Source organism: Ricinus communis, chromosome 6 (assembly GCF_019578655.1).
Source record: "Ricinus communis isolate WT05 ecotype wild-type chromosome 6, ASM1957865v1, whole genome shotgun sequence".
Taxonomy (NCBI): Eukaryota; Viridiplantae; Streptophyta; class Magnoliopsida; order Malpighiales; family Euphorbiaceae; genus Ricinus; species Ricinus communis.
The window spans coordinates 22,253,190-22,274,574 of NC_063261.1; the positions used below are offsets into that span (position 1 = coordinate 22,253,190).

General features: G+C 33.5%; 3 protein-coding genes and 1 non-coding gene across 5 annotated transcripts; 3 read left to right on the forward strand and 1 right to left on the reverse strand.

The window, feature by feature from the left end:
* The first annotated feature begins 426 nt into the window (after positions 1 to 426).
* Positions 427 to 500, forward strand: TRNAV-CAC. Its single transcript has one exon. It is a non-coding gene; the product is annotated as a tRNA-Val (tRNA).
* Positions 501 to 6,342: 5,842 nt separating this feature from the next.
* Positions 6,343 to 9,182, forward strand: LOC8270444. 2 transcript variants are annotated; one of them, XM_002526824.4, is made up of 4 exons: positions 6,343 to 6,586; positions 6,913 to 6,980; positions 7,135 to 8,417; positions 8,688 to 9,182. In XM_002526824.4, exons 3-4 carry the CDS (start codon positions 7,156 to 7,158, stop codon positions 8,932 to 8,934), a joined length of 1,509 nt encoding a protein of 502 aa, XP_002526870.2. In that variant the 5' UTR covers positions 6,343 to 6,586; positions 6,913 to 6,980; positions 7,135 to 7,155; the 3' UTR covers positions 8,935 to 9,182. The 2 variants fall into 2 exon arrangements, with proteins under 2 accessions (XP_002526870.2, XP_015579464.2); XM_015723978.3 differs by having other exon boundaries at positions 6,913 to 8,417.
* A 5,824-nt stretch (positions 9,183 to 15,006) lies between these two features.
* LOC8270443 (receptor-like protein 15) lies at positions 15,007 to 15,414 on the forward strand. The gene has a single exon (XM_048375349.1). It carries the CDS (start codon positions 15,007 to 15,009, stop codon positions 15,412 to 15,414), a length of 408 nt encoding a protein of 135 aa, XP_048231306.1.
* Positions 15,415 to 16,444: 1,030 nt separating this feature from the next.
* On the reverse strand, positions 16,445 to 20,490 carry LOC8270442 (glycosylinositol phosphorylceramide mannosyl transferase 1). The gene is made up of 5 exons (XM_002526822.4): positions 20,026 to 20,490; positions 18,800 to 19,196; positions 18,324 to 18,487; positions 18,145 to 18,215; positions 16,445 to 16,849 (listed from the first exon to the last, which is right to left on the reverse strand). The coding sequence occupies exons 1-5, from the start codon at positions 20,220 to 20,222 to the stop codon at positions 16,689 to 16,691; spliced, it is 990 nt and encodes a 329-aa protein (XP_002526868.1). The 5' UTR covers positions 20,223 to 20,490; the 3' UTR covers positions 16,445 to 16,688.
* Between the last annotated feature and the right edge of the window lie 895 nt (positions 20,491 to 21,385).

Sequence of the window (21,385 nt, forward strand, 5' to 3'; positions counted from 1 at the left end):
TTTGCATAATCTTGTGACTCGACAACCAATTGATTTGTACATGAACGAAAGAAAAAAGTTTACCAAAGTTTTTGTCATTTCTTGTTAAAAATCAACGTGTGAAATGAAATTGACAGTGGTTTATTCCTTTTTTGCAGTTTCTCTGGTCTATTTGGAGCAAAAAATAATGCACAAGTTCTTAGACAGTGGCTTTTTAGATGAACACTTTTTCTTGGGTTGGATGCCAAATCACATGGATAAGGAATGAAGCAAATGCACTTACGTTCATAACTCATCATCCTCCCTTCTGCAATGATTCAGAATTCATCAAGTGCTTAGCCATACCTTTGCTCGTGCCTAGTTGACAACTTGATAATTATGTATACATCTATACAATGGGCTGATAAACGATATGTCTAAATAGAAATACGTTTCCTTCAAACAACTGTCTGGGTGGTGTAGTTGGTTATCACGCTAGTCTCACACACTAGAGGTCCCCGGTTCGAACCCGGGCTCAGACACTTATTTTATTATTATTATTACTTTTTTGGCTGTGTCATTATGGTAAGTTAACCTCTTTTGTTTTTAAGGGAAAAAAGAATATTACGAGTTAACTAGAATACTTGGGGTACAGAAAAAATCTTGGGTTAGTACCTTGATTGATATATTAGAGTAAAATCAGGCCAGAATTTTAAATGCTATGGTGTTTCAAATGAAAGCCAAACTTTGGGTTAGTACCCAATTGATATATCGGCTTTTTCTTATTTATAAATATTTATAAAAAAATATAAAACAATTACAAAAATACACTACCTATTTTGAGTTTTTTAAATTTCTTATCCCCTAAAAAATTATAAAAATATGTTGTCGGTTTCTGTTAATTTTTTTATCGATTTTGATTGAGTTTTTGAATAATTTTAATTGAATGTTTTAAACTTTCAAAACTAAAAATCTCTTAAAAAATCCATTAAATAATATTAATGACATTAATAATAACAACAATAATTTATTAATATATAAATTTTAAAAAATTTCATTTTTGAAAATTTTACTTTCTTGTCTTAGGGATGTCTAAAAATTTATTGTTTTTATATTCAAACTATGAAATTTTTAAAATTCATACATTTTAAATTAATAAATTTTAAGTCCATATGTATTGACTAAATCCATAAATTTTAAAATGCCTCGACCCAAATGAAGCCTTCATCTTTTGGCTGTTAATTACTGATGAAACCTTTACCCTGTTGAGAAGAACATTTGTTTCAGTTTCTATTACTGATGTTGGCTCTTTATTTTCTGTTGCTGAACTGTAATCTCTTGCAGTATTTGTCAATGGCATTAGTCCTATTCTTAGGGAAGGCAAACAACTTATTTCAGTATTACCTCTTAAATACAGCTTAGCTTTGTATTTTTTGTTTTGGGCAACTAGAAGGGCGAGAGGAGGTGGCTGATGGTAATAAGTGTGACCACACGAGCTCTCATCTGCTGCCGAATGTTCGTAAAGCTATAACTAGTTTAGACCGCGGCCAAACTCATCATTGCGATACTAATTTTGGAATTAAATAGGTAGATTCATAAAACGAGGCTTTAGGTGCTTCCGAATAAATATTTTTGATAAACTATCTCTTAAAATTTAAATTCAGGAATTTAAACTGTTTGATTAAAGTCATCTCCATTAAACTACAATCATAAATAGTATTAGCTTCTTACATGAGAGACTAGCAAGAGAAACAAACAAACAATAGATACTAACCGATCATGATTGAACATTTGCATCTAAAGACGAAAATCCTACAATAGTAATCAAGGTAAGAGGAGTGCAAAAGAAAAAGGGTTACCTATTTCTCCATCTAAAACTCTAGATTACTGGCGGGTTTGCTACCTTTCGTTGGTATGGTCTATTATGTTTGGCAGGAGAAACAATTATATTTCAGCCAGATAAAGGAAGGGAAAGCTCTTCATAACATCAAAATCAAGTTAAAATCACATGACTTTACAACCAAAAAAAATAAAAGAAAGAAAGAAAACCTTGAGGTAGCACTAGAAACATAATTTGAAATACAGAATTAAGACCTTCAAATGAAGGGCATCCCATTGGCTACATATTTCGTGAAATGGGCCAAGTAGATAGGCTATTCAAAAGCTTGGCTCAATCCATTCAACATAATGAGCTTATGACTAATTTTGATAATGGGAAACCTGCTCCCAAATTACTTAATAACCCATCTCACACTGGCTTGACCTCTTTATCAGGTTTCACGAGTACTATGTTGACGTGGATAGATTTCTTCTACAAGGAGCCTTTTTGGTGATTATTTTTTTCTTCACCACAATCTCCTTTTTATGACATTATTAGTTGTAAAGTATCTTCAGCAATGCCTTTTATTAAAAGTTATTATGATAGAAGTATATTTAATTATAAAATATAAAAATATTTTTTTTTTTTAAATTTAGTAAATTCTATATATTTTAGTAATTTTGATTGGTAAAAAAAGTAAAATTCAAAATATAAATTTTAGTAATTATAACAATTTACAGGTTATTAAAATGTAATGACTTCCAACTTATTCAACCCATTATTTATTAAGTTGAACAAATAAAACTCCCCAGAATCTTGGCAATGTAGAAATAAAAACCAGTATAAGAACATGTTGAATGTATTTTTTATATATATTAAAGCATTTTCAGTGTATTTTTTATTTTAAAGAATTATATATTATAAGATAACATTCTAAATGTATTTTTTATTTTCTAAATATAAAATAAAGAATCAATTTGGCTCTCTACATATGGAGAGTCAAACTTCATTCTCTATTTTATATTTAATAAATGCACTATAAATTTTTATGTATTTAATTTAATTAATATTTATAATTCTTATTTTTCTAAAAAGTTAAAAAGAAAAAAAAGAGAGATTAAAAATATTAATACTTATGGAAATAAAAATAAAATATTAAAAATTTGTTGGATTTAAATAAAATATTTTACTTTTTATATGTAAATATTCTTTAAAATGCTCTTTATTATAGAAATTACATTCTTTAAAATAAAAAGCATCATTAGGGATGCTCTTATAAAATAAATCTCTAATATATTTTTTATTTTTTAAATAACAGTAGAGGATTGATTTGATTCTCTCTATATATGGAGACTCAAATTTCACTCTCTATTTTATATTTAATGAATGCACCGTAAATTTCTGTCCATGCATTTAATTGATATTTATAATTATTATTTTTTATTAGTAAAATTTTTTTAAAAAGAGAAAAAAATTAATGTTAATGAAAACAAAGTAAAAAATATAAGATTTAAAACAAAAATGCTTTCTAATTAAATTCTTTAAGAGCAAAATATAAGGAGTCCCCACATGCAAATTCTATGGAATGGTGAGCTTACTAGGTCATTCGTCCCCTCCCAAGGAGTTCGTCAAGGCGAATCCCCTCTTGCCATACCTTTTTGTGCTTTGTGTTGAGCGATTAGCTCGTGGCATTAATGAAGCGGTGCTGGGAGACAAGTGGAAACCTTTACGGCTTGGTCGTAGAGGGCCTCCTATTCTACATCTACTTTTTGCAGATGACCTTTTGCTTTTTGTTGAGGCGTCGATTGATCAAGCAAAAGTAGTTAAAGAGGTCCTAAATCGGTTATGCAATTGATTGGGTCAACGTATTAGCAATGCGAAGACAGAAATTTCTTTTTCCCGGAATGTTAGTCATACTCCAATTTAAGGTTACTAAGGAGTAGGAACATATCTTGGAATGCCAATTCTCAGTGTATTGTCTGTGACAAAAAATTAGGTTTGGGCTAGGTCCGAGAGCATAGTGCATGCTGTTAAAGTTGATAGGGATTGTTCTACTAGGAAGGACAAAATCGAAAGAATGATTGGGTGGGCTCCTTCACCTGAGAACTAGTTCAAACTGAATACTGATGGGGTTTCAATGGAGGTACGGGTATGGCGAAAGCAGGAGGGGTCATCAGGAATCATTTAGGAGCTTGGTGCCATGGATTCCCTATAAATATTAGAGTCTGTTCAATTACAAATGCTGAGCTTTAGGGCGTTTACCAAGGTTTGAATCTTGCATGGAGGTGTGGTTATCGAAGGCTGTTGGTTGAGACAGATAGTCCTTTTATTGTGTCTTTAAGTTCTAATTGTAGTGCGGCGGTTAGTGGCCATAGCTCATTAAATGCTGGTATCTGTGAATTGCTTTCAAGAGCTTGGAACGTCAATATTTACCATATATATAAAGGAGGCAATTTTGTTGCTGATAGATTGGTTGATCATGCAGGCTCTCTTCCTCTTGGGTGTCATTTCTATAAATATCGTTTTAGAAAGAAATCAAGTTCTACTTCCGTATGACTTTAGAGGAAGCTAAGGCAAGCAATCAGTAAAGCCAAGCCTGAATGGAATTCATATCTCCTTCGTCTGGTCGAGAAGGGATTGTGATGAAGACTCTCCGAATGACATTATCCAATGGTTATGCTATGATGTAAGCGGGGTTGCATATCCGCGTATGGTTATTCTGCAGTGCTTTTGGCTTTTGCCATCCTTTTTTAATAAACTTTATTTTTATAAATATTTTTTATTATAAAATTATATTTTTTAAAATAAAAACTATCATTAAATTTTAAAATGATATGTTAAAGTCCATTTTAAAAATATAACTATTAAAAATAAAAATTTTATTTAAACTCAATGGTTAGGCCTTAAATTGTTCTCTATTTTATTTTTATTTTCATTATTTATAAATAATTTTAATTTTTTAATTTTTAACTTATAAAAATATATAAAAATTTATTCTGCATTTATTAAACTGAGAAATAGAAAGTGAAAGGAGAGCTAAAAGGATTTGTTTTTAATAAAATCTTATGTATTTACAGTTCTGTCATTTTCATCGCTTTTCCATTAGTTGTTAGGTTTCGCCCACTCTTTCACAAAGCGGTTACTAACAGCCGGGAAATATATCATATATGTAATGAAGTGATACTCTAGATTCTTACTAAAAAAAGTAAAAGATGAACATTTTTTTTAATATTGCAGGTACTAAAACTATTAAAAAGAACACTAATTTCTTAAAATAAGAATTTAATATAAATAAAGAGTATTAGAGATATTCTAAAAAATGAAAAATTAATAGGGTTTTATTTAAATAGAGATTTATGTAGCACATTCTAATAATTTAAGATAACTAGCGAGGGTGCAATTTAGTTATTAGAATTTGTGCAAGAGGGCAATGGTCTAGTAAAAAATACCAATATGATTGCAAATTGGAATGACAATGGAGTCCTTGTTCATTGCCATTTATTTGAGAAAATAAATATTTGATCAGATATTTATTTATTTTATTAAAATTTTTAAAATAAAATTAATATTTTAATAAAATATTATTTGTAAGTCAATTTAATATTAAAAAATAAATATTATTAATATTTTAAAATCAAAATATATACGATAAAATTTAACTATTAATATAAAAATGTTATATTTTAAAAATTAGTATATAAATATCATTGCTAAATTTGTAAACATGATGTGAAAACTCACCACGTGTCCAGAACCACCAGCCAAGAATCTTTATGTCGTCTCCTTGACCCATTCCCTAGAAGCCACTTGATACGGTGATATGACACGTATTCTTTCGGCCACTGTTTTATAGCCATGTTACCGCCCGACCGTGACAAAATCAGAGCTCGATTCACAGGAAAGAAAAACACGGGCCAGAGACTTTTGCTGTAATTTATATCTGATTCTCCAAATATATTTGCTTATAATTATAAGTGATATTAACTTTGTCAATTTATGCTTCAAAAACAAAAAATTCTGAGTTTAAAAAGTTACATTTTTATCATTAAATTCCTTTAATTTTCTCTTGAAAACATAAATCTCTTTTTTAAATTTCCTAGATAAAGAATTTTCCTTTTAGGTTGTTACATACAATTCATGTCTAATAATTTGTAATTAAAATAATTATTTTTTTAATTTGTTTTTATTTATATTATTACACTGGTGTGTAATAAGAAATGTAATTATTATATTTTATTTTACTATTTGTAACTAAATTCAACTTATATTTTAATAGATTCTTATTGTGTTTTCCAAATATTAGTTTAATAGCTAATTACTAATACTTTTCATTAATTATCGTGAACTACATTAGTAAGTTAGTAGTAACATGTGATTCACCTAAATTTAAAAATTAATAAAATTATTTTAAATATATAAAATTTTAATTTGTATAAATTAATAATAGCTTATTAAAATTAGACGGAATGAATACTATTTTTAATTTAATATAATTAGCTGCACTCCCTATTTAATTATCTCACACAGCAACGTGCCATAGTCTTTTCATTTAACAAAAGAAGAAAGAAACCCTAAAAACCTTCACCTTCTGTAACAAACCCAATAGACGTCAATGAAATTTTTTTATTATTTTTGTCATTACGTATATGTTTTCCAAAATTAAATCGCTTAGTTATCAACTCTCTCTCTTTCTCTCTTTTTCTTTTTCCTCTTTATATTTATCTTTCATCGTTCATTCAATTGAAGAACTGAAAAGAAATTCATTAGTTGTCATCAAATTTTGGTTTCAACTTTTAACCCTTTTCTCTGGTAAGCCTTTCCAAGTTTTCCGAAAACCTTTTCGATTATTACTGGTTTAATGTTGTACGAATTCACATTGTATTAGAATTCTTGAAAGCGTTTCTTTGTGTTTTGTTTTGTGTTAGAACTTTTTGTTCACATATCTGTATATAATTATGTGATATGAGGAATCCTATTTGATATGAAATATGAATGTGATATATTTTAAGTCATTGGAGAATTTAGAATAATATGCAAGTGGAGACAGGTAGAAAAATCTATCATATTAAAAGAGATTGCGATCATGTTTCTCTCTTCATTGACTCTAATGCCTTTCTTTTCTCTGAAATTTTCAGGTGGGATTGAATTAAAAGCAATGGCACCAGCTTCTAGACTCTCTCTCTTTTGATTTTTGTTTATAAAGGCAAGCATTTACCACGGGTTCCTTGAGCCTTCAATCTTTGACTTCTTAAACATACATTGCATATGCCATCACCCGCCATTGCTGCATCTTCTTCTTCGTCTTGAAAGGGGTCTTTTTGTAGTGTTTGATTCATTACTGTTCTTTGTTATATCAGATCTTAGGCACCCAATAATAAATGGGATTAGAGGGTCTTCAAAGTTTACACCTGCCTGCAGTTCCTCATTCGCCATCTTCTTGTAGAAAGCCTTTTTGCACAAGATCATATTCTTTATCTTCTTTTCGTTGCCTTAACAATCATCAGCCTTTGTCCTATTCTTTAGGCCGTCCATCAACCCTTTTCGGCTCCTGTGGTAATCTCAAAACTTCAGGTCTGAAAAGATCTTGCAGTGCTGATTCTAATGCGTATTTCGATGAAGAATTTCTAAGACAGATTGAAGATTTGGCGCAAAAGTTTGATGTCTTTGATCATAGAAAGGATATGAGCGATAATGATGCAGCTTATTCTGTATCAAAGATTGAGAATGATATCAAGAATATCACGAAGAACAGAGAAAAAACTGATTCTGCCATGTCCATGTCTTTTTTACCTTCAAAGCTCGAGTCTCTCGAGCCTAGTTTCCTTGGAATCGTACCAGAGCCACCAGAATGGCCGGAAAGAGAAGAAATAGTGAAGATGAGCATTCAACGCAAAGCGAACAGCGTTGATATTCCTTTGTCATTGAGGATGATACGAAGAAAGCAAAAATGTCGAGAAGGTTTTGTAGATGCAGCAGGGGATTTCGAATACTGTTCTGTGAATAAAGCTTTTTCTTCAATGGTGTTTATGATTAGAGAGATCCAAAATCATGCATTATCTATAAGGGGTGGCCTTTACAGTGAAGATTTACAGGCAGTTGTTAATAAGTTTCAAAAGGAAATGAATGCTTCCTTTGTTTGGTTGTTTCAACAAGTCTTTTCGCGAACTCCTAATCTCATGGTCTATGTCATGCTTCTTTTAGCTAATTTCACAGTGCATTCCATGGTTGGTAACCTGACGACAGGCCCATCTGAAAGAATATGTTGCAGATCAATTCCTGTCAATAAGATGACAACAGAAGAATTGAATCGAGAACACTCGACTTCAATTCAATATACTAGCGTTGGTTCTCCTGGATATCAAGAAATGACAGAGGAAGAAGAGGAAATGGAATTGTGGAACATGGTAGTAAAAGAAGCTGCATTATTGCAAGAAGAAGAATCAAGATATCCGGTTCTTGATCAGGAGACAATGAAACAATTCGTGTCACCTATATCAGTGGAGATTGAACCTGATGATTATGCGGAGTTTCATAGAACAGATATACTATATCAGATGGGTGTAGCTGAGGATCCAGACAACACTCTTCTGCTCTCAAATTATGCTCAGTTTCTCTACAAAGTTTGCCGTGACTATGACAGGTGATTTCTAGTCATCTGATCTAGCCTTGCTCAATAATTTCTTATGATGTGGTTTCCTTTGTTGATCATATCATTATTATTGGCAAGGTTTTTGTAGTTTCTATTTTGTATGCTTATAACCTTTAATCCTGAAGAAGACAAGTGGGAAGGAAATTTCAAGTTCCTTGTACATGTCTAGCTCAACTCTTTTTCCCTGGATGTTTTTTACTATAAACGCATTACCGGGATTCTGATTATGTTTGTTTCTTGAATTGTTTGTGAACTTTATAGAGCGGAGGAGTGCTTCAAGCGTGCGATAATGTCAGGACCACCAGATGCAGAGACATTTAGTCGTTATGCAGATTTCTTATGGTTAGTAAGGAAGGATTTGTGGAATGCAGAAGAGGTATACCAGCAAGCCTTGGAAGCTGCACCAGACAATCATTACTATCTGTCAAAGTATGCCAAGTTTCTCTGGAGCACCGGAGGCGAAGATACATGTTTTCCTCTTAGCTTTCCTTCTTACAAGGTTATGTAATTTGAACAAGAGATGCATTTATCATTATAAATGCATGCCTTTAGAATGTGACTATGCTTCAAATACATAAATTATATGTATATGTATATGCGTGTGTGCGCATGTGCACACCCATCAGGAAAAGTTTCAGCCTGGTTCAGTTTTCAACTTATATTTTCTTCAGTAGTAGATTCTTTAATCTGTGCCTAAATGCTCAGAACGATATCATCAAGTAGTTTATGGAAAGAAACATCTATTCTGGAATCATATTTTGAAACTGTTTGCAATGTATTTATCAATATGTGACCAACTAATATGATCTTGTCCTGTCAATCCATTACCAGCATTTCTAGCTAAGAACACATGATCAAAGCTTCCTGCTTTGATCTTAATCTTGATCATTAAACGCGTTTTTATTTCTCACAAGAATACACATAAGGGTCCTGTTAAAGTAACCAGGGTGGCTGATAGAACGTGAGGATTGATTCAAAAAATAATATGGTAGTCAATTCAATTAATTTAACTTCGATAGGATGATGAACAAATAAGGAAGCGATCTGTATCAGTATCAGCATTGAAAAATCTCAGAGTTGGGAAAATATTTATATCAACTTGCTGGGGTCGTGCATGATTATAGTTGTCATGACATGCTCTCATTTTCTAGTCAAATGATATCTAACAGATGCCAAATCCTGTCTTAGGAACTAGTGGGCACCAAGTCTGTTGTGCCAATGTTGATGGAAATTGCAACTGTCAGTTTCTTCACCGTAAATCCTGGAGCTCAGCTGGCATTAGACCGCCGCAGGAAGACTCCAGCCAGAGAACAGAACACGGGGGCATTTGGCTCTTCCTTTTTACAGTCAAATAAAAATTATCGATCAACAGAAAAAAAAAAAGGGCCATTTTATATAAATATATAATAAATAATCTTGTTGTGATTGAGGTAGTGAAATGTGGATTGACTAGTTTAATAATACAAAAATAGTTCCATTAATTGACCAAAGCCAGCTAAGTAATTATTCATTTCTATGTAGAAGATTGTCATCATGTCCTGAAATTTGCAACAAGATAATAGCATTCTGCATACATTCTAAATAAAGAATAAAAACAGAGTACCATATTAGTATTAAAGTGGAAATGGCAGCCTCTTTTGGGCAGAGTTTTGATGACTTCCCTGCGATTTTCGGTTCTGTATTTATGTTGTTCTTTTGCCCTCCATGTTTCTCTGAGCGTAAGAGATTATCGCATTCTTTGGTAAAAGACGCCCACAAAGGTTGGTTTTGCCTTCATAGCTGGAATAGTCAAATGTGGCAAATTGTGAATTGCCTTCATATTTTGCTAAAATGTCATCACTCAGAACTGTGGACTTGTCAAAGGACCATTTTGAATAACCTATCAAACATCCAGAAGATTGATGTTTCTTATAACTTGTTCCAAGGTCTGATCCCACTTTCCACTTTCGTAAATCTCTCAAAGCTTAATTTCTTAGATCTATCCCACAACCGTCACTTACAAGTTGAATCTGAATCTCCAACTTGGCATCCTTCATTCCAAATACAAAATTTGTTTCTGGCAGGATGTGATCTTAATCAGAGGAGTAATCATCTTCTCCCTCTATTTCTTCCCACCCAATCCAACCTGCAGACTGTAGATTTATCTAACAACTTCTTGGAAGGTTCTTTTCCTGCTTGGATGCTTAGTAATGTTTCCTCTGTTCTAAGGCTGGAAGGCAATTCATTTATTGGTCAATCTCCTCTTTCTAACCGAAATATGCAATTAAAGCTTCTTGAGTTGGACATCTCCTCCAAACTCTTTGGAGCGCCATTTCCTTTAAACATAAGCGTGTTTCTTCCAAACCTGATTCATTTTAATGCATCTTCAAGGGGATTAAAGGTATAATTCCCCCATCACTAAGGGAACTGAAAATTCTAGAACGTTTAGACTTATCTAACAATCACTTTTCTGGTATTATTCTGTTGAGAAATATTAGTACAAGAGGGTATAAAAGTCATAGCCTACTTTTTATTAACTACATATACTGATAGGGCATAAGGTAAAAAAGAGAAGAAAACAAAAAGATGGGACAGAAGTTGTAATGTCCAAGTACCATTATCCTCTAATGCCTGTATCTCCTCCTGCATAGATTTTTTCCAACCAACAACCTTCACGGTCTCCTTAAAAAACCCGGGCTCCTTACCAGAAGTAATAGCTACAAGAAGTTTTCGGTAATGCAAAAAAAATTGTCACAATTTATATAATGTGTTATAGGGTAAGGAGTACATGAGGAATGCTGTGGAGACAAAATGGAGGGAGATGGACTTTCGACGACAACCGTATGTGTCACAAAATCTCGTAATAAAACTGAAGAAAATTTATCCCTCATACCACGGTCGAGGTCAGTTGGCCCCCAGATGCAACGGGCTGCTTAGGAAGATTAGAGAACCTAGAAAAAGCTGGGTTTTGTGGGAAAGCAGTGGAAGTGGGTAACTCCGTGTGAGCTTCAGAAACTTGGCTGGAGATAGCCTGATGGTCTGCCTCTAAATGTTCATTACAAGGTTGGTCCTATTGTGGAGTGGTATGAGATGCAACATATTGTGGCTCACAGTCATCGAAATCAGAATCTACTTCCACATGAATATTAGATACAGTATTTTCCGGCTCAATATTAGTTGCTTCCGTATCAGGAAATGGAAAAACATCTTCAAAAAATTTCACATCACGAGAAATAAAGAATTCCTTTGTATCAAGATCAAAGAGTTTCCATCCCTTCTTTCTAAATGGATATCCCAAAAAAAAAACACATTTCTACTTCTACTAGCAAATTTATCTCCCTTTGATTTTTGATTATGAGCAAAGCAAAGACATCCAAAAATACAAATTGCATTATATGAAGGAGGATTTTCAAAGAGAATTTCATAGGGATTTTTGTTGTTTAAAAAAAGAGGGGGTTCGATTTATTAAATGAGCAGCAGCAAGAATACTCTCTCCCCAAAAGTAAATTGGCAAATTGGCTTGAAACCTTAAAGCTCTCCCTAAATTCAAAATATGCTTGTGTTTTCTTTCAACCCTCCCATTTTGTTGCGGAGTTCCCACATATGAAGTTTGAAATAAAATACCAGTCGCAGAGAAATAATCAAGTAAGCAATTAAATTTCGTGCCATTATCACTTTGGACAAACTTAATTGCTGAGAAAATTGTCTTTCAATCATTGCTATAAAGGACATAAATATTCAAAAAACCTCAGTCTTATCAACTAGTAAATAAACCCAAACAGCACGGGAATAATCATCCACCAAAGTTAAGAAATAACGTGCCCCACAAGAGGAAGAATGCTTGTAAAGACCCCACAAATCACAATGTATTTTTTTAAAACTTCTAGTTGCTTTATTATCATTGAAATGAAATTTGTCTCTAAAATATTTAGCACGGAAACAGACTTCACAAGCTTTATTCAAACTATCTTTAGAATTGTTAGCAGGAGGAAGTAACTTTACTACTTTTTCATATGGATATCACATTCATTTGTGCCACAATTCTACCGTAGATGATGCCCCATGCACCGAGATATGTCCCACTGAAGTAGCTTCCTTGAAGTAGTAAAGTCCATCCCGCCTAACACCCGTTCCAATCAGCTTCCTAGATTGGTCTTGTATAACACACTCACATAAGAGTTAAATTGAACAATACACTGCATATCATCATTTAATTGGGATACCGAAATTAAATTGCAACTAAAATTTGGTACATAAAGAACATGTTTAAGAGTAATGTGGCCCGATAAATGAACCGAGCCCTCTTGCGTTGCCATGACAGTTTCACTATTGGGAAGACCCACGAAACAAGAAATTTCATGTGTATCATATAACCAAGCAGCATTACCAGTGACATGATGAGTTGCTCATGTGTCAATAATTCACAATTTATCATCAAACTCACCATTCAAACAATCATCTGGAATTTTTGTATTACCGAGAAGGCTAACAAGAGCCTCCCATTGATCGATAGACAAGAGCTGCGAAGAAGAGCCCGTGAACCCAGTGCTGCCAGCTGGTCCAACCGCTCCTACAACCCCTACACCAATTGACAAAGCAGTAGCTGCATTGGCTCGAGCTGACCCACGCCCTCTCCCAACTGATTGTGGTGGCCTGTTACGTCTCGAACTTCCACCAATCACCTTTGCTTGATCTGGCCACCACTCCGGATAACCAACAATTTCAAAGCAGTGTGAAGCCTCGTGACCATTTTTCTTGCAATGAGAATAAACAAGATGAGACCTATCCACTCTATCCATTTTTCCTCGTCCCCTGGCAGCCCCCGAACGAAGCACAAAGGCCATAGCATCAGCAGACTTACTTTCTTGAACTGGTTTGGCGAGATGAACATGCTCGTCTTGAATTACCAACTGATAAGCCTTATCAAGACTTGGCAATGGATCTTGTGACAATATACTAGTAAGGAATTGCGCATAATATTCAGAATAAAGACCCATTAAAAACTCATGGAGCATTCCATTCTCACGTCTCTCTTTATGCTTACGTCCCACCAAAGAAGAGGAACAACATGAACAATTAATTATAGGCTCATGGTTATGCAATTCTTCCCACAAAGCAGTTAACTTTCCAAAGTACGTTGCAACATACATGTTTTTTGTTTGTTCAAATTTAGCAATAGAAGATTTTAATTGCTGAATCCTAGGGCCATTCACTAATGCAAATCGAGATTTAAGGGTGTCCCAAAGTCATTTTGCATCCTTATATTTTGAGAGAGTGCACTTTACCTCAGGTTCAATAGTGTTCATAATCCATGAAATTAACATGGTGTGAATAGTATTCCAATCTGATTGTGTGCAAGGAGGCTCTGGTTTGGTTATTGTGTCATCCAAGAACTCGAATTTTCGTCGTGCTTCCAACGCAATTTGTATATCTCCAGCCCAATCGTCATAATTTTCTCCACGAAGTCGGGTCAGAGTAATGAAGTCCCCAGAACGATCTTGCGATCCTAAAAAAAAGGAGAATTTGGTTCAATTTTGAGGGCTGGTTGATCGACGCCAGCCATGGGTTCATTTCGGTTTGAGCACGGGTTGATGAAGGTGGATCTAGGTATTCTTTCGGGTCATTTTGTGTGTTTAGATGCAGCGTCGATTTGAAAATGAAGGCTCTGCGTGAAGAACCCAGTGAAGAAGATGGACCTTTTTTTTTTTCTTTTTTGAAAAGATGTGAAGTTTTGATTTTGTTGATGTTCTTTGTGGTTAGGCAGATGGCTGCCGATTTGTTGAAGATTTTGTTACTGTTGTTTGTGGTTAGGCTATTTACTCTGATACCATGAGAAAATCTGTGTTAGAGGCTCAACTTTTGCCCCATCTTTTTGTTTTCTTCTCCTTTTTGCCCTATGCCTTATCTGTATATGTAGTTACTAAAAAGAAGACTATTTAGGCTATGACTCTTATACCCTTCTGTACTAATATTTCTCGACATATTCCAAGTACCCTGACCAGAAACTCGCAAATGTAGTACCTAAATCTGTCCAACAATAATTAGGCGGTGATTTGCTTCTAAAAGATTGTACTATGCAGAAGTTAAAATGGTTGCTACTTTCCAACAATAACTTTGTTGGAAATATACCTCCTTGCCTATCAAACAGTCCATCTGTATGAATGTTGGATGTTCGACATAACAACCTTGCAGGAATAGTTTCAAGCCACATGCCAGTTTCCTTTGAATTGGAGATGCTCCTCTTAGGAATGAACCAATTCAAAGGACTGATCCCAAGGCAATTATGCCGAATGCAAAACTTGTGGATTTTGGATCTCTCCAACAATAACTTCTCAGGGTCTATTCCTTCTTGCCTCAGTAACAACTTGTTTTGGAAGAAGAAGCGCCAAGAAAACACCTGGGTCCCTACTGATTTCACCACTAAGGGCATTCCATATTCTTTCAAGGGTCTTCCTCTCACTTTAATGACTGGAATAGATCTTTCAGCCAACCGCTTAACAGATCCTATTCCGTTCAGATTGGTGAATTACAAGCACTCCATTCTTTAAACTTGTCTTACAATCTCTTGACAGGAAATTTCCCCATCTCTTTTCGAAATATCATGAGTTTGGAAAGACTAGACCTCTCTCACAACAGGTTAACAGGGCAAATTCCTTCGGAGGTTATCCACTTGAGTACTCTTGAAGCATTTAGTTTTGCATTTAACGATCTTTCAAGAAGGATCCCATTTGACCAGCAACTTACTAATTCTCTGATAGTAGCTATGTTGGCAATCCAAAGCTGTGTGGAGAACCGTTATCAGGAAAGTGTTCATACAGTTGCAGTCATGGAAATCAAGTTAAAGGAGAGGCTAGTAATTGATCAACCTTTGTTCTTCTATTCATTTGTGTTAGTGTCGTATGCTTTGGGATTCTGGGGTGTCGTTGCACCTCTATGCATTAGCCAAACATGGAGGAGAAGAAATTATGCTACCATAGATGGATGGATGAATTATTGTTTTGAAATGTAATGATGTTTATTTATGTGTATCAACTACTGAATAATTTGTTTATGTGTATCAACTACTGAATAATTTGTTCTCCTCGGAGCCTATGATTTCTATATGCTACCATGTCAGCTGCAATCCTTCCTGCCTATCAATAAATTTAACGACAAAAGATTTTGTGCATTCCATTAGAGATGGCAAACATGTAGGGAAGGTCATATCAACTGGATTCATTTGGAATTTGGGTTTGTTTAATTTTGGGTAATTTGAGTTTTTTGCCGTTCCAAGTTCGACCAATTTGGGTTTTGGGTCGTTTTTTATTCGAGTATTTTCAGTCTTGGACCTTTTTTGTTTCAAGTGGTTACATGTTAAGATTGTTTCAAATTCGTACCATTTGCCATAGTTGAGTTATTTTGGATCTGATTAGCGCAGATGTTCAATTCAAATTTCAAGTCTTGTTAAATAAAACAAAAAAGAAATGTTGAAAGAATTGGGTTTACTCTAATTCAATTTATAAAATCTAGTCTTCAATTTATGATAATTGGGTTTTTCATATATATTATATGTCTCCATTTGCTAATTCAACTTTAGATATATTATCGGGCAATTCACCTCTCTTTTATTGCTCTATTCTTAAAAGTTGTAACAACGCCTAGTATGGTTCTTTAAATGTTTGCTTTTATGACAAGTTGTGCTTACCCAATCTTCATAAATTTATAAATCAGCTATACAATATTGGTCATTTCAATTTTAAATTTATTTACATCAATCATGAACTCGAATTATTTCCGAATTATTTTTAGTTAGAATTTTCGGGATTAGATGTTCAGCTCTCACATTATTTTAAAATTTAAGTTATTTCAAACTCGGATCTTTTAGTTTTAACATATTCAGATAGTTGACTTTTAAAATCAGCTCGAGTTTGGATCGATAAATCTCCGTATTTCATACAAATAATTTGTTTATCACAACATAAGCATTCATCAAATGTAAATTTATCCCTTGAAAGATCCTCATTTTACTATTACATTCTACAATTGAACTCTAGAGAATCTGTCCAGAAGGCAAAATGTATTTTATATCACTGCTAATTGCAACCGTCTTCTCCTTACATGGTAAGAATACAGTAATCAATCTAGTGGAAAATGTCAAATTAGCATCTAACTGAAAAAGATATAAAGAAGCAAAACTAACCTATTATACAAATAAAAAAGAATTGGAATCGCTCACAGGATTACCAAAAATTTAAGAAAAGAAAAGTGGAAATTCATAATTCAAATACAGTGGAATCTCCAGCATTACCAAAACCAGGCATGGCGGCTGTCAACAGCCTTAACCGTTGTCGATATGAGGGGCATTCGCCCGTACTCTGCTACAAATCTATTAACACATTGTGTTCTTTTTTCACTATGACCTCCCAAGCTACTAATCCCAGTGGACCCAATCTCAAATATCTTACCTGCATTGACAACATTAAAAAGTAGATGAAATTTGTGATTCAGAAGTAATTGAAAATGAAACACAACAAGAAACCCATCAATAAGCAATGATTGGAAACTTCTAAAAAGGCAGGGGAGCTATTAGCCAACCACTGTGAATCCAAAATGATAATCCATCATCATGACTTCGGAATCAGACTTTGAATCTCAGATAAATATCCAGCATTACCAAAATCAGACTTTGAATCTCAGTTCTTCTGTTTGTCCAGACAAGCAGTGTTTTATTCAAGTATGGAAAGCAGCAGCATGTCCGTATTTAAAATATGAAAAAAAGAAGCTATATTCTGTATAACAAGAACATGAACAGGCTTCTAAGAACAGAGAAACTATGGCATACTCTACAGAATAAGAACATGAACAGCTAAGCAAGAGATATCATTCTCTATAGCAGGACTCATTAAGCAGGCTTTTGCACTAGTACACCATATGCGCTGTCAGTACAATTTGCAAATCAAACGCCCCAAAGCTAAACAAAATCTAATGTGTTACAAAAATACTAGAAAATCTTGGTTACCATTCTTCCACGGATTATAGGCAGCAAGTCCTAAAGATAAATCCATAAACAAAACAGTAAGTAAAGGATCATAGAAGTATAAATCACAATGGCATAGAACAGTGAATGTTCTGCTTTCACTGGTACCCCCCCCCCCCCCCCCCCCGGCTCCTACAAGCCTAAATGCTCTAGTAGACCATGCAGCCAGTAAAAGGTATAATATGTATAACCCCCTCCTTCCAACCTACCCCATCTCTCTCTCTCTCTCTCTCTCTCTCAGCTTTGTTCTTCCTAAAATTACTTCAGTTTAATGGTTTAACTTTTCTGAATCAATAAACAAAAAGAAAAAGAACATCTGTTCAACCAACCTGAGATGTGAATTAGCTAAGCTAGAAGGACAGGAAGAAAAAGCTGATTAACAAAGAGAGGGAAAAACTTGTTGACCATGGGAGAAATTAAAAGTTGGAGGTACTAGAAGGATGACAGGTCAACTGGGTAAAGTTGACTATGACAGAACACAAGGAGGTCTATGAGTTAACTAAAAACAGAACATATTTGCAGTAACCACCAAATATGTCCTTTTCAAATCAAACTATCCTATTCTTCAAAAAAGCAGTAAGGAACTTGCAGCCAGAGGATTGTGCAATATGGCACCCCACTAAAATTAAAATGATAAAATAATACGTAACTAAGAATATGAGAAAATGACATTATAGGAATATAGCATAAACGACTCAGGATTATATTGGATATACTTTGTACCTTTCACCCATATAGGTGGAGCTCCAGTTGCATTAGCTACCAGAAAGGACATTGCAATATCTTCACAATTCCTGGCAAATTAAATCCAAGAAAAAAATGAATGGTTAAGCATGTAAATAGTTACAGCAGAACACATCAAATAAAGGTCAAGCATGAATTGCATTGAATAGAAGAAGAACCTGTTCTTGGTTGTGTATTCTCTGATTGATGCTGGCATCTCATTCGTGTATAATCTGAGGTACTTTTTGTGGAAAAAAGCCGCCTTTGAGAGTACCATACTGTATGTACCTGTCCACCAAACAGACCACCATCCGCCATATATGTAGTAATCTTTTTTCCCTTGCTGCATAAAGTTGAACTGAAACCACTTAGCCAAATTCATACATCCTCCAAAAAGATGACTGTTTATTGCTAAAGTAATGCCCATGAAAACTTTATTAAGAAAAATGACCAATGTGAATAATTTAGCACCTAATTGCAATTTGTATATTCACGTTACAAGAGTCAAGTTTTTCTACATTGCATAAATCTGTTAACCACCCTAAACTATTAGTTATAAACTACAGACAGCACATGCAGTAAATATATTGTTGCATGGTGACACATAATCAACAAAAGAAACTACAGAGTGCATAATAATTACATAAAGCCATACCGACTTATCAATCCAATGCGCACGGGGCACAAAGCCCACCATTGTATCTTGAGCACTCTGCCAAACATTGAAAGCAAACTCCACCGTAGAGCAAGAAAATATAATATCATCATCAATTGAGAAAACGGCATCAGTCATCAAATCCTTAATTTCTTTGAATCTGTTGTTCAAACTGTCTTCCTCATTGATATCAAATTTCAGTTCAACTTGCCTTGTACCTTTAGAATTTGATTTTACAACGCGACTTAGATACTTGACGAGAGATTCTGACGGAGGATCAGGCTCACTCCACACAATATGTATAGAATCAAGTCCACCACATGATGAATAGTGAGAAATTGACTGCTTCAACAGATCATATCTCTTCCATGTGTTAATTAAAATAGCATATCCTTTCCTGTACAGATATCATAAATCCAGAAAGATAACATAAATCAACATGCTCTAACATGAAAGATGATGTTAACAATCTCAATACAGCATGTCCACTCAAATAACACCAGTATCCTTCAATACTTAAATCTTACATTAAAGACAACAAATTTCTGCTCACAGATCCTTAATCCATAAACTACACAATATACACTTAGAATCAAAGCAAAGAAGTCTGCAAAGACATGCTCAATGTACCAAAGATTGACTTTCTTTTACATTGAAATTCAGGACTTACTATTAGCTATGAATTCGTTTTCTTCACAAAAAAAATAAAAAATCTATTATTTCTGCCCTGAAAAAAAAGGAAAAAAAATCCACATGCTGCTAAAAGAAAAAAAAAAAAGTCCATATTTAGGTGATGTCCATCTTTAATTCCTTGTTTCCCATCCTCAATTCCAAAACTCGAAACGCTTCTATCAAAATCTAAATCAAGATAATTCCTAAGTCCTTGTTTGGAATAAAATCATATGCAAGCTTTCAATTCAATTGAATCGACTTCCTGCAAGAACGACAGGATTTCATTACTTTCAGAATGTACTTTTTTGGCTTTTCAAGTGGAAGAATTGAATTCTAGCAAATCTATAAGCTCTCCAAACAGAATCCTGAATTTATGAACTTTCCAAAACACACACTATTACTAAATCTACATCAAACAAAAATAACAAGCTTTGCTTTCCTATTATACATAAAGTATTTAACCAAATATAAATCAAGATAATTAATACCAAAAGTCAAAACATATAGCAAAAATAGAAACAATAATTAAAATGTAATTAAAGTAAATAACACACCCTGGAGAAGCGAATCGATCAACAAAATCACTGTTACTCTGAGTCCATTTATCTGAAGCACGATTCGCAAGAGCAAGTAGCGTAAAAGCTATACAACAAAATAGTAACAACTTTATTTTCGACGATCCACTTATTATTATAGCTATTTGCCTGAATCTCTGCACACCACGCCGATTCATTAACAGACTTCCTCTCATCACCGCCAGTGTTGCTACTTTTCTTCCTAAACGACGGTCGTCTCGCGTCACGTTTCTTTTTCGTCACTCGCCGGGGAAGAGAGAAAAGAAAAGGGACACGTGTTAAGAGGGTGTTGGTTGCTGAGAACAGAGTAACGTTCGTCCGTTTTGCATTTGGTTTTTGGTCATGTGATGATGAAAATGGACTGGGGGCTGTTTGGATGTTGTGTTAATTAGAGAAGGGAGAGAGAGACGTTAAAGAAGGAAACTGAAAGTGATTTGCTGAGAGATATTTTGGTGTGCGGTGCATGCACGTGGTGGATGTTGTCACCTTGACATGGTTTTTTGTTAATAACCGTTGGATTGGTGCAGATATTTTATTTATCCTTCAAGTTGGACTTCTACACTATGTTTGAAGAATAATAATATGAAAAGAAAAAGGGAAAATAAATATCATTTTCTTACTTATTTAGTTAAAGAAATGAAAATAATATTTATTTTTATTTTATATATAAAAAATTAATCTTTAGGATTTTCTTATTAAAAGTTTATTTGAAGGTGATATAATTATTTGATAATTAAAATTTTTTTAGCTTATAGTTTAAATTGTCACTGTATTTTTTTGAAAAAAAAAAAGGTTTCTTAATATATTAATAAATGTTATTAAAAATATAGGCCCAAGGTTGGAGATTTTGGGCATCTAAGGTATTTATTTATATAAAACACTAAACAAGTTAGTCCTAATTGGAAAATAAAAATCATTTATGGCTATTTCAATATTATATTTAGTTTCAAAATGTATCGGAAATATCTCGATTTAATTTTTAGTAAAAATTAATCTTAAATGAATTTAACTGTCTAAAGAATTTATAAATAAAGAGAATTTTTAGTTTTTCCAAATTGACTATTAACCCGTTACTTATTGGTAGAAATTGACAAAAACATTTAGTGGGACAATCTCAGAATAAAGAGAATAATAATATAATAACAAAAAAAATAAAAAAAAATGCTAATATAATAGATAATGTTACATTGCTCATCTTTATCTATATATATTAATTTTTGATACCTAATATTATTTTAATATATATATTTATTTTTTTACACATAAATTTTTTATTTTGACATGTATATTTATTTTTGATATATAAGAATTAAGTTTATGTATAATTTTATAATTTTAT